This window comes from Rana temporaria, chromosome 1 (assembly GCF_905171775.1).
Source record: "Rana temporaria chromosome 1, aRanTem1.1, whole genome shotgun sequence".
In the NCBI taxonomy this organism is placed as follows: Eukaryota; Metazoa; Chordata; class Amphibia; order Anura; family Ranidae; genus Rana; species Rana temporaria.
The window spans coordinates 471,766,808-471,781,173 of NC_053489.1; the positions used below are offsets into that span (position 1 = coordinate 471,766,808).

Below are 14,366 nucleotides of genomic sequence, written 5' to 3' on the forward strand. Positions count from 1 at the left end.
GTATTTCTGGCCCAGACATAAAGAATGGAAAAGGGGAAGAGAACTGCTTTAGATGCCTTGATGTAGCATAATAGAAGCTTTACTGTGCTGACAATCTAATCTGAGAATACTTGTGATGTGTCCAGATATCCTGGCTTGGCACCACTGCGTGCAGAGGGAGTGTCCTCGTTCATCTTCTTTGAAGGCCTGGGCTTAAGCACTGGCTCATGTTCAAAGTGGAGAGCGTTCGCTTGTTAGAAGTGTAACACTCTTTTATTCAGCCTTTAGTTTAAACTTAGTCTCTGCTTATCGTTAAACACGCACCAAATTATGGGACAGTCGGCTAGCACCTGACTATAATAAAACATAATTCTGCTCCCAAGCTGTCTATATTTACCTCTTGATCCTATTATGCACATAATGCCCCTTATAATAAGAACAATAATAAAAAATGAGAGCCAAAGTGTGAAGCTTGATAATGACTAACCTAATGACTGTGTAATTAGTTTAAGATGAAGTTTTGATGGTTCTTTGTGTTTCAGCCTTTGCAGACATCACGTCGGAACCTAGAAAAGGCATAGCTGTTAGCGACGGAGCTACACTTAATCAGTCGTTCCCTTACGGCCCTCTAAGTACCATCTTTTATGGAACGTTACGAAAAAGGATGCCCATGGCAGCAATGAGTTAGTTGCTGAAATATTATTATCAGGTAAAGTATATCTCAATTTATTGTTTTATATAGATATGTATATCTATAGATAGATAGATATATAGATATCTATAGATATAGAGATATACAGTATAGATCTATATCTATATATCTCTATATCTATAGATATATCTATCTATCTATCTACTATCTATCTATCTATCTCTATAATATTATATATATATATATAGATAGATCTGATAGATAGATAGATAGATAGATAGATAGATATATCTATAGATATATCTATCTATTATCTACTCTATATATATATATATATATATATATACTATATATATACTATATATACTATATATATATATATATATATATATTGGAATTATTTTTGCCATTAATTTATTAACACAAAACAACATGCTGCATTTACAGCCTTATAGTCAAAATACTAGATTACTGCTTTTAATTACACATTTTTGATAACATCTTAATAATGAACAAATTAAATGAGTTGAATACGTTTCTATAGTGATATTATTATTATTTAACATGTCAAACAAAAATATCAATGAATTGGTAAATGTTGTTCATTATCTGAAAGTGTCCTAGTTAGCATTGCTTTACATGTATCCATGTTACTTTAACATGTAACCTTTATTTTATTTTTGGATCAGGGGGTTATAATCTCTGTCTGGTTTTACTGCAGTCTCTGTTCCCAACTTTTTTTGCAAATATTTTATTTAGGATCAGGGATAGGCAGATCTGGAACAGTACAACACTAGTATGTAGACATTTCCATAGCCAATGATATACCATACAACATTTCTATACCGTAAACCAATGTTGTAACTCCATAGAAAATCAAGAGAACAATATAAAGGCATACCCCACTTTTAAGTACACAATGGGGTTTATTTGCTATCGCTTGAGAGTGCAAAATCAGGCTCACTTCTGCATAGAAACCAATGAGCTTCTAACCCCATCTTGTTCAATTAAGACTGATAATAAAACCTGGAAGCTCATTGGTTTAGATGCAGAAGTGAGCCTGATTTTGCACTTTCCAGTTTTAGTAAATAAACCCCATTGTGTACTTAAAAGTGGGGTATGCCTGTAGAGAGTAAGTCAGATATGGGTTCATTCTTTCTGTACTTTAAGGAATAAACCACACAAAAAGAAATGCAGAGCTGCCTACTCCCTCTTGTAATTTCTTTTTATAGAATAGCAAGGAAGTAAATGGAGAATAAGAAAAGCCAGAGAAGGAAAGAGGGAGAAAAAAAGAAATCACCTTCTTTATTGGTCTTGATGACTATTGTCCCCAGGGCAGAAATCGATGGGAAATATAAAGTTTGTTACTAGATCAGGAGATGAGGGAAAATCTTCCAATAAGGACACCTGCTCCGTGACAAAGGGATTTCCTTTCACTTTGGAGAGATTTCCTCCAACTTCATGTTATGTCTCCATAGCGAGAGTGAAAGGAAATGTTCCCAATGATTAGACAGAAAAAAAAATCATAGGGGTTCTAATCATTTCCTTTTATATTTTTGTTAGATATATTTTAAATAGATATGGATCACTATGGTGAAAAAAATGCAAAATAGTAAAACATTATAGTAAAATATTAAAATATTAGCAGTAAAAAAATGTAATTAGTTAAATTTAAAGTTTTTAGAATTTTGTAGCTTTAGATTTTTATCAATAGAGGATCTTTTCTTGCACGTCAAAAAAATATTGTAAACTGTCCCTAGTATTTCTACCTGCAATACATTTTTTTTGCACAATGCTTCATACATTTACTGTCAGAGAAAATTAATCTTGTCTGTATTTTTTATGTCCTCATGAAATGGCAGCAATTATTTTTAGCTCTTTATTTACTTTTTTAAATGTCGCCAAACAGACGAAACTCAACAGCATAGAAATCAGTATTGTCCATTCATAATTTATGACAAGAGTCTTTGGGGTTTTTGAAACTCGCGAAATAGATTTCTGGAGAAGTTATCCTACAGTTTTGTTAGAGGGATCTTTTTCACATCAACTGTTTACACATTTATTTTATTTTAAGAAATCAATTTATTTTAGCTTGCCTGTAAGCATGGTAGTGTGAAGGTTTAGCACAGTCCTTTTTATTTATTTACAGTGAAATTAAAAAGCTTGCAGATGAATACGCAAATATGCTTCTCAGCCATTGTTATTACTTTGTAGCTCAGCTTCCATAGACCACCCTGATAGTTAGTAATGTCTAATACGAAACATGCACTTTTCAAATGCTTTATATGCTTAGTATGGTAAAAAAAATAAAAAATAAGGGGTACTAGTGCCTTTTAAAGACAAGTGTTAATTATTATCCCATAATATAGTATCAAACAGTTATATAAATATAATATAAATATTATATTATTAAAAAAAAGTTTTCAACCAAACAGGTAGTTTGCAAACCATTACAACATATTCAATATTTTTAAGATACATTGCATATATTAGGTGAAACACGTGCTATTTGAAGTTGTACGTTATAAGGTGCTTGAAAAACAATGGTGCTGATTTTTTGTTAGCATTAAATTTGAGTGCTATAAAACATTTTCCATCCCAAGCAACCTATAGATAAATTCTCAAGGACAATGGGGTTGATTTACTAAAACTGGAGTGCAAAATCTGGAGCAACTCTCCATAGAAACCAATCAGCTTCCAGGAATTTTTGTCAAAGCTTAATTGAACAAGCTGAAGTTTGAAGCTGATTGGCTACTATGCACAGCTGCACCAGATTTTGCACTCTCCGGTTTTAGTAAATCAACCCCAATGCGGATGAATATTATGTGATGAGACAAGTGAAACCTGAAATACCATTGTAAAGAAACATTTGAAAGATTCATACCATCTTGCTGTCTGTCCAAGAGCTGACACAAGTTCCAGTACTCACAGGTTTAATGCCACTGCCGCAGATAACAGCTCCACTTTTCATTCCAACCAGCCTTAAAAAGTAACCTAAATACCTAAGCACCATGGGCCAGATTCGCAGAGGAAATACGCCGGAGTATCTACTGATACTCCGGCGTATTTTTAAATTTGCCGCGTCGTATCTTTCTTTGTAATTCACAAAAAAGATACGACGGCTTTTGGCTAATATCCGACAGGCGTACGGCTTCGTACGCCTTCGGATCCTAGGTGTAATTTTCCGGCGGCCGATGGGTGGAGTTTGCGTCGTTTTCCAGCGTCGGGTATGCAAATTATCTGATTACGGCGATCCAGCCATGTTAAAGTATGGCCGTCGTTCCCACGTCGAATTTCAAATTTTTGTTTTTTTTGCGGAAGACGTCCGGGAATACGAAACGACGTAACGCACGTCGCTGTTCAAAAAATACGTTGGGCGCCGTAATTTCGCGCAAAGCACGTCGGGAAATTTTCACACGGAGCATTCGCAGATCGTTTGGCGCGGGAACGCACCTAATTTAAATGGTACACGCCCCATTTGAATGTGGGCACTGTGTTTATTTATTTTTTAGGCTTTTTTTCCTTTACATTTTTTACTAGTGATTTATCCAGAAAGTCTGCTATTTTTCAGCTTCTTTTAAAGGGGTTGTAAAGGTAAAAAAAAAAATCCCTAATAAGCTTCCTTCACTTACCTCATCCTTCCATTTTGCTTTTAAATGTCCTTATTTCTTCTGAGAAATCCTCACTTCCTGTTCTTTTGTCTGTTACACACACAGTAATGCAAGGCTTTCTCCCTGGTGTGGAGAAAGCCTCTTGAGGGGGGAGGGGGCAAGCAGGAGGGTCAGGACACTCTCTACTTTACAGATAGAGAAATAAGCTGTGTGTTAATGGGTGTCCTGACACTCCTGTTCGCCCCCTCCCCCCTCAAGAGGCTTTCTCCACACCAGGGAAAAAGTGTCACATTACTGTGTTTAGTTACAGACAGAAGAACAGGAAGTGAGGATTCCTCAGAAGAAATAAGGACATTTAAAAGCAAAATGGAAGGATGAGGTAAGTGAAGGAGGACTGCACTAAGGTAAAGGAAGCTATTTAGGAAAAAAAATGTACCTTTACAACCCCTTTAATAGTAGTGTACAAATGACATAATATTAAAAAGTTTTACATATTTCTTTTAATCAGCCATCTCCAGATAGATAGATAATCTATAGTTAGTATATTCAGTAGATAATCTGACTGCAAAGCAATTATCCTGCAAATATTAACATAGTCAACTCTATGTAGAAAAGTTTCTTACAACATTTAGTTAACATAATCCTAGGCAATTCCAACTGAGGACATGATAAATAATGAATAATTAGTACAATCAGCGATACAGACAAATATAGTTAAGCTCATATCTTGACTTTTTAGTAAAAAGCCAAACCTGGATACACCACGTCCCAGCGACTGTTCTGCTACTGGTCGGTGTGGTTGCACATCACATCAAAGGGTCAAAAGGAATCCTCAGAAAAGGCGAGGGGCAGGGCCGAACTTGACATTTACAGGAAAAGTGTAGGTTTGCACATAATCCTGGGGCTACTGATAGGGGTTACTTTGGTTTTCACCAAAGATTAAACTCTTATGTAGTTTTTCTTCAAATGCTCAGGTTCCAACTTCTACACCATTGTGAAATATACACTGGCTACCACTTCTGACCTAGCTTCTGTTCTAGATTTAAGCCCAGGTTCACACTGGGCTGCGGGAGTGAAGCCGTGCGAGTTCAGCTGAACTGGCACAATTTCACTTCTGCTGGCAGTCCCGATTTCGGCCGCGATTTCAGAGACTTCTGTGCAGGTTTCTGCACAGATGTCAATGTAAATCGCGGCCCGAAATTGCAAAAAGTAGTACAGGAACTACTTTTTGAAATCGGTGCAGCGCCGCAGATGCAGCGTTGCACCGATTAGGACGGTGCCATTGCCGACAATTGCTGACAAATGCCGCCGATTTGAGATGCGATTTGACATCTCAAATCGCATTTCAAATCGTACCAGTGTGAACCAGGCCTTACTCTCATGTTGCTTCCAATGTCACTGTTCAACAGTCACTGGCTCAGGCCTCGTACACACGACCGAGAACTCGTTGGAAAAGACACATTGTTTTCCTCGACGAGTTCCTTGTTAGGCTTGTCGAGGAACTCGACAAGCTTGCTTTGCGTACACACTGTCAAGACAAAATCTACTCGTTCTTAAACGCGGTGACGTACAACACATACAATGGCGGGGGAAGTTCGATTCCACTTGCACAACTCTTGGGGCTGCTTTTGCTAATCTCATGCTACAGCTTGAAAAATTTGTTATCTCCATTACAAATGCTACTTTTACTCCCGTCTCATACTTTATTCTGAGCGTGCGCGGGTTTCTTAGCATACACACGCTCAAGTTTCTCGTTGAAAACCAGCTCGACGAGGAACTCGACGAGCAAATTGAGACTCCCGTCGAGGAAAAAGAGAACTTGCTCTCTTTTTTGCTCGTCGAGTTCCTCGACAGTTTCCTCAATGAAAAATGTACACACGACCGGTTTCCTTGGCAAAAAAGCTCTCCCACCAAGTTTCTTGATGGATTCTGCCGAGGAAACCGGTAGTGTGTACGAGGCCTCAGACTAATTATGTTGAACAACAGGCATTGTCCTTTTGCTTGAGGTATACCTGTAGCCAGATACATCCAATTAATCAAAGTTTTTAACTTAGATTTAATACAATTTTTTTCAGTTTTGGAATGAATGGGGAACCCCTGTTGTCTGTGCCCTTGCTAGGTAGATTCAGTCTCTCTAGCCTCACAATTGTCTTATGTGAGCCATACACTGTTCGGATTTCTGATGGTTCCTGAGGAACCATTCAAAATTCGCTCAGTGGATGGCCCTGCTGACCACATTGAAGTAGGTGGCCTGCTGCATAATTTTCTGCTGAACAACTACTGCATACAATCATCTGGCAGGGCTGACTATCCAAATACAATAACCACAATGAGAGATTTGTTTATCCATGCTGTATATTGTGGATAGAGACACCAAAAATGATTACCCTCTCACATGGTTGGGTAGTCAAAAGTTCACCTTATAAACTACAGTAAGTTAAGTGAACAGCCTAAACTCAGTAAATCAACCATTATATATTTAGCTATATCTCAGGCATCTAATATAATTTGTGAATTTTAGTTATAAATGTTTTTCCTTTTTAATAATACTAGGAAGTATCAGCAATGGTTTTGTAACTGAGGCATATAGTACAATACACCTTAATTTGTAGATCTGTGTTCATTTCAATGCCACATTGAGCTAGACACTCACAGTGTTAATCTAATAAAAGCGTCTCCCATTGGAAACTATAGATGGTAATGCACTGCAGGAACTAGCTGCTGTGATAGTATTTTAAGAATAATCCATATTGACCTGAAAATGTAATTTAAAAAGGTCACATAGCTGGGACACCTGTTGGGTCTGTAATTCTTTCTGGCAGAAATGTAAGGCTATAAACTTTGTTCTTCAAACAGATGAGAGTGGCTGTGGGGACAGTTCGTGTGATATCAATGCTTACTGTGTGCCATCAGAAGATGGACCAAGATGCCAATGCTTGGAAGGCTATACTGGGAATGGCAAGTCCTGTCATGGTAATGACCAAATCACTTACTTATTTTCACTGCAGTAATCAAGTGCAAAGAAATGATGAAACCCTTTCAGTTTTTTTGTACGTCAAGTAATAAATCACCCCCAACCCATGATGTAAGTAAAATGCAGGGGGTTCACAGAGATTCCCTGTGCCCAGAATATGCAAGAATTTACATTGTTTGAGGCTTAAAACAAGCTCCCATTCATCTCTGTTGCTATAGGAATTATGGAGTGATATAAGCCATTAGTCCAGCTGACACTGACATTTCTGTTTTTGTAGATGCTTTAGATATTGAAAACTCAATGAATATTTTTATATATCTATTGTGTTTTGTGGACAATTTTCTCAGTTCTGACCAATTATAACAATTGTTATCAGGTTTAAGATATTTTTATATATATGTTATGTTTTTGTGGTCCGTTTTCCCAGTTCTGAACAATTGTAACAACCGTTATGAGGTTCTTCATGGCTTCTGAAAAGGATGTTTTGACACCAGAGAATCATGACAGATAATTTTTGGCAAAAAATGAGCTTTTACTGCATGCAGTATAAACTTATCACACTTATAACTCTTAACATCAAAGTTAAGCTTACATTTGATTTCAGCATGTAAAGGATTTAGGATATTGTAACACATTTCATATTCAGCTAGGTTGTTAATGACTTTCAGCTGAATTGTACTCACTGCCATTTCAAAAACACTATATAGCGAAAAGTACACCAGATCATCAGTCCTGCAACAAAAAAGGCGGGGTCAAAAAGACATGGTTTGAAATGTTTGGTGTGGAGAAGCTTCAGTCGTCTACAAAGAGCCGTGACCTCAACCCTACTACATATGGGATGAGTTGGAGCACCAATTGTGAGCCACATCTTCTCATCTAACATCAGTACCTTAAAAATGCTCTTTTGGCTACATGAGGACAAATTTCCATAAACACATCCCAAAATCTTCTGGAAAGCCTACCTGGAAGTGTAAAGCTGTTATAGCTGCAAAGGGGAAAGCTGCATCCTAATGCCCATGGTCTTGAAATGGGATGTCCAATAATCTTTAACTAGGTGTGACGTCAGCTTTTCACAAACTTTTGATCATATAGTATATTTTACTCACTTAGTGGGGGATAACAGTCCTCTTTTGAAAGTTTGCTATGACATCAAACCCTGCATTAAAGGCCCAACACAACTCTTACACTAACCTGCCAGTGCTGGAAAGGAACATATTTCTGCTGAGCATACATATTTGCATGCTCCTGTTTATATTTCGTCTTGTCAATCTATTACTTATTTTGACTTTAGTTAAGATGTATTTACATTGATTATCTCAAATTATAGAATATGAATAAGCATTCTAGCTTATTTTTCAGAAAAGTGGAACCATAGTTTCAACATCAATATTGTTGTGTATTTTGCAGTTTTTCCTTTTAAAGAAGGCCCATTGTTGGTTGTGTTGTGTAGGGGGTGAGAGGCGGTGCAATACATGGTTGCATCAAGCTTTTTCCTTTTTTTTTTTTTTTTACTTTATCGAAGTGTTACAATATGTTCCTGGAAAAGTGTGTCCCCAGCAATGTCTCAGATTTTGAACACTGATGAACGCTAAGGTTTATGGCACACTAAAAATCCTGTAACTGGTGACAATTCGCCGGTGACTACATCACTATACAGGGCAGAACAACAAATACTTTCTTGTTTTTATACACTTCACCTTCTTTGACCAGATAAGCAAGGTGTCAGTCTGTTGCTGGCCAGTGACATTCTGCTACGATTCTGTCAGCAAAGGAGTGACCCCTTGCTTATCCAGCCAGCAAAGGAGTGACCCCTTGCTTATCCAGCCAGCAAAGGAGTGACACGTGGAAACAGGTGAGAATTTTCTCAGCATTTTTTTTAGCTATTTTGACACAAGCAAATTCTCACCAGGGGCAAGATAACCAATATGCGATCGGCCTTACAGTAAAAGTGCCTGCATTTTGGAAAGCTGCATTAAAGCGGAATTCCGGCCACAATTTCACTTTTTATATATAAATACCCCTGTAATACACAAGCTTAATGTATTCTAGTAAAGTTGGCCTGTAAACTAAGGTCCGTTTTGTTAGGTTGTAACAGCATTTAGACACTTTATAAAATAGAAATTGACTGGGGCCATCTTAAGTGTGGGTATCATGAAGCCAGACTGTATGACTTCCTGGATTTCAGCCTTGAAGATCTCGCACATGCTCAGTGCTGCACAAGCAGTGTCAGATCAGGTGCTGTCCAAGTCACATGATTCTTTGAGACTGGGGAGTGCACAGACTCCTGGAAAGTTACACCCACTACATTCCCAGGAGTCTGTGCGGTGTAGGTTAGGAAGCTTAAGCACCTACGTGCAGGAAGTGGGAAGATTAACTATTCTGCCTAGCAACAACACTTTGAAGGCATCAAAAAAAAAATTTTTTCGTAAAGGACTAATGACATTTTTTTAAAACTACTGATGTAATGTTATATTTATGGGTGGAACTCCACTTTAATTTCCTACAATATATATGTGTTATCTTGACTTGATATATATGCCTTGATATAATTGTAGTGTGCCGCCATTCTTAGATGTTGGCAACTATAGACAGAGTTCTGTGCCTTACATAAAAATCTGAATGAAAAATGTATCTAGGCATGTGGTTACCAGATCAGATATTTATGTTATGTTGTGTATATTATATAATTTTTCCAGTAAAGGCTAGACAATGTAAAAGGAATCAAGACAGAATGCAAACTATTATTATAATTATTATCATTATTTTTTATTATTATGCAATATTTAAAAAAATGGATTTTCCTTTGTTCAGTCTTATGCCTGAATCATTGAGAACTGCTCTTTAGACCTACATATTGAATGACATTAACCATAACAGTTGTGTATATAAAAATGCAAAACATTTTGGCCATTTTAAAAAGGCATAGCATTTCTTGCCGCATATGTCCATGGTAATTAATATTATATGAACATTTCTAGTGCAAAATATAATTTTACTATTTTATATTAAGCATACATAAGTGACACCTCTTTTTAAATACAGCACAAATCTCCTACTATTTAAACAAATCTCACTGTGGAATGTAAACTCTGACTAACTTTATTTGTTCCGCACATATATTCTTGGCACAGGTGAATTTATTGTACATCACGCACCTCTCTCTACATTACCAATAACAGACAGCCCTCAACCTCCCTCTGATGTTTCAATGAAAAAAACAGCTGCCACATTATTGATATAATGGTAGAAACTAGAAGGTGAAGAAGTGGACACCACATTCCACCACTCATCTCCCTAATTTATATACTTTGCAGTCAGAAGGATTATAAAGGCATTTGCTTGTAAGGGCTCATGCACATGGCTGTATCTGGCCATATGGTGTAAATCCCAGCATATTTCCCCACCAGGAAGCCAACAGATAATGTGTACAGCCACCTATAGAAGTCAATGGCCATAGGTGCCTATAAGCATGTATACCCAAGTACCTGCAAAAACATCCACATGCATACAGACTTGCAACTCTGGAGGCAGAAATTTGCATCCAGAGTTGTATATCCATATGCGCGTTTCCGCAAGTACTTACGTATGAATACGTATAGCCGCGTAGAGCGTTTGTGGTTGATTTACTAAAACTGGAGAGTGGAAACTCTGGCGTAACTGTGCATGGTAGCCAATCAGCTTCTGGCTTGTTCAACTAGGCTTTGACAACAAATACTGGACGCTAATTGGTTTCTATGCAAAGCTGCACCGATTTTGCACACTCCTGTTTTAGTAAATCAACCCCATTGACTTTTATTTGCAGCTGTACATGTTACCTGTGGACTAGGGATGAGCTGAACACCCCCCCCCTCCCCCTCGGTTCGGTTTGCATCCAGAACATGCGAACAGACCAAAAGTTCACGCGAACATTCGAACACCGTTAAAGTCTATGGGACTCGAATGTGAGAAATCAAAAGTGCTAATTTTAAAGGCTAATATGCAAGTTATTGTCCTAAAAAGTGTTTGGGGACCCGGGTCCTGCCCCAGGGGACATGTATCAATGCAAAAAAAGTTTTAAAAGCGTAATTTGTTTCGGGAGCAGTGACTTTAATAATGCTTAAAGTGAAACAATAAAAGTGAAATATTCCTTTCAATTTCGTACCTGGGGGGTGTCTAAAGTATGCATGTAAAATAGCGCATGTTTCCCGTGTTTAGAACTGTCCCTGCACAAAATGTCATTTCTGAAGGAAAAAAAGTAATTTAAAATCACTCGCGGCTATTCATGAATTGCCGGTCCCGGCAATAAAGAGAAAAGTCATTAAAAAATTACAGGGGTCCCTACCAAGTCCATTACCAGGCCCTTTGGGTCTGGTATAAATATTAAGGGGAACCCCTGCTATTTTTTCAATGACTTTTATCTGTATTGCCGGGACCCGACAATTCATTAATAGCGCAAGTAGTTTTAAATTACTTTTTTTCCTTCAAAAATTACATTTTGTGCAGGGAACCAAAATTAAAAAGAAAAATGTGTGGGCTCCCCCCAAATTCCATATCAGGCCCTTCAGGTCTGGTATGGATATTAAGGGGAACCCCGCATAATTTAAAAAAAATTACGTGGGGTTCCCCCAAAAAATCCATACCAGACCCTTCAGGTTTGGTATGGATTTTAAGGGGAACTCCCCGCCAAAAATAAATTAATGCGAAGTTTCCCAAAGATTTCCATACCAGATCCCTTTATCCGAGCACGCAACCTGGCAGGATGCATTTTTGGGGGAACCCACGCCATTTTTTTTTATTTTGGCACAGAGTCCCCCTTAAAATCCATAGCAGACCTTAAGGGTATTAATTTTTTGGGGGAACCCCGCGTCGTTTTTTTTTTTAATTACGTGGGGTTCCCCTTAATATCCATATCAGACCTGAAGGACCTGATATGGAATTTGGGGGAACCCCCACACATTTTTTTTTAATTTTGGTTCCCTGCACAAAATATCACTTTTGAAGGAACAAAAGTAATTTAAAACTACTCGCGCTATACATGAAGTGTCGGGTCCCGGCAATACAGATAAAAGTCATTAAAAAAATGGCAGGGGTTCCCCTAATATTCATACCAGACCCAAAGGGCCTGGTAATGGACTGGGGAGGGGGACCCCTGTCATTTTTTTTCAATGACTTGTCTCTGTATTGCCGGGACCGACAATTCATGAATACCCGCGAGTAGTTTTAAATGACTTTTTTTCCTTCAGAAATTATATTTTGTGCAGGGACAGTTCTAAACACAGGAAACATGCGCTACTTTACATGCATACTTTAGACACCCCCAGGTATGCAATTTAAAGGAATATTTATCTTTTATTGTTTCACTTTAAGCATTATTAAAATCACTGCTCCCGAAAAAACGGCCGTTTAAAAAAAAAATATTTGCATTCATACATGTCTCCTGGGGCAGGACCCGGGTCCCCAAACACTTTTTAGGACAATAACTTTCATATTAACCTTTAAAATGAACACTTTTGATTTCTCCCATAGACTTTTAAAAGATGTTCCGTGGCTTTTCGAATTTGCCGCGAACACCCCAAATTGTTTGAGGTTCGCCAAACGGGCGAACAGCCAATGTTCGAGTCGAACTTGTGTTCGACTCAAACAAAAAGCTCATCCCTACTGTGGACTCCCTGGCAGCTACGACTGTATCCATGAGTCCTAATGTAGATAGAGCAATATAATATTCTGACGAATACTTTTAACTAATAATGAGAGTTCTGAGTCATAGAATTTATATAATCAAGGCCTTTCAGAAAGTGTGAACACTTGCTTACTGTTTGTTTTTAACTTGATGCTTTACTTTAGATATTGATGAATGCTTGCCACACTTTGATGCCTGTGACCCACACAATGCAGAGTGTATCAACATGGAGGGTGGTTATATATGCCGATGCAGAGATGGTTTCCTTGGAAATGGCCTTCAGTGCATAGGTAAGCAAATATATCCAGGTCTCGCATCGTAGTCTTTGCTCATGGGTGAATGGAGTGTCTTTTACAAACACACTTTACCACCTGTTACTGTCTGATGTTTTACAGCATAAAAGCAATTAGTGAGCAATTATCTTTTGTTGAGTTGGTTACTGTTAACTGTTGAAATGAGGATTATTAGTTGCTGCTGGTTTTCAGGACTTTGTCCTGCCTGCACTGCCCTGTTTAACGAGTCTGGTAGCATTAAAAAGTTAACCATGAGGATAGTCATGCAGTTAAGATTGTGCACATTATAAGTCATTACACCTGGCTCTAGGGATGCCTACAAATTGAGGTGTATTGCTTATTATAATATATAATATATTCAGAATATAAAGAAAAGATGACAAGACTATGTAGCAAAAAAACTCTATGCTATTTATTTGTTAATGGTTTCTTCCATAGCTTACAGACAATAGAACATTGCCTTAGCCTCAGATCAATGGCTAAAGCCTAAGATTTTTCGTGCTTATATCTGCATTTCTCTTCATTTCCTTTGGCAGCTGTAACAAAATAGATACAAATGGAACAAGTGCATAGATTTATTGGAAATCTTTAATATGAATACAAGGCTCAAATCAAGAATGACCCAGTAGTTAAACTCATCAAATAACTGGTTCTGATGAATAGTCATGAGAGTCATTGAACTGACACTGACACACTCACTCTACAATAAGGAACACCCTAATTTGGGTTACATTTTTTTTTACTGTTATATTTTTTAACAATTCATTGTGTATCTCATACGAGTAGGACAGGATTGTGCCGTACTCTAATTTTTATTAGCTAATCATATACTGCATGAAGTAAAAATGCAGTATATGAGCACTATGTTACATTGACGTGCTGCTTTAACCACTTCAATACAGGGCTTTTTATACCACCTCCAAATTACTAAGAACCCCCAAACATTATATGTTTTTTTAGCAGACACCCTAGGGAATAAAATGACGGTCATTTCAACTTTTTATCTTGCACAGTATTTGCGCAATAATTTTTCAAACGCTTTTTTTTTGGAAAAAAAATGGTTTCATTAATTAAAAAATAACAAAACAGTAAAGTTAGCCAATTTTTTTTGTAAAATATGAAAGATGAAGTTACGCCGAGTAAATAGATACCTAACATGTCACGTTTTATAATTGTGTACACTCATGGAATGGCGCCA

The 14,366-nt window shown here is 37.5% G+C and overlaps 1 protein-coding gene across 3 annotated transcripts in view; it reads left to right on the forward strand.

Moving 5' to 3' along the window:
• EGF (epidermal growth factor) overlaps positions 1-14,366 on the forward strand; it is a 207,314-nt gene that overhangs the window by 155,016 nt on the left and 37,932 nt on the right. The window contains exons 20-22 of one of the 3 annotated variants that reach the window (XM_040329238.1): positions 643-688; positions 7,099-7,215; positions 13,040-13,165. In XM_040329238.1, coding sequence (XP_040185172.1) covers positions 643-688; positions 7,099-7,215; positions 13,040-13,165 — 289 coding nt within the window. Of the gene's footprint in view, positions 1-521; positions 689-7,098; positions 7,216-13,039; positions 13,166-14,366 lie in introns of those variants that run through there. The other 2 variants (XR_005744232.1, XM_040329224.1) reach the window with 2 other exon arrangements.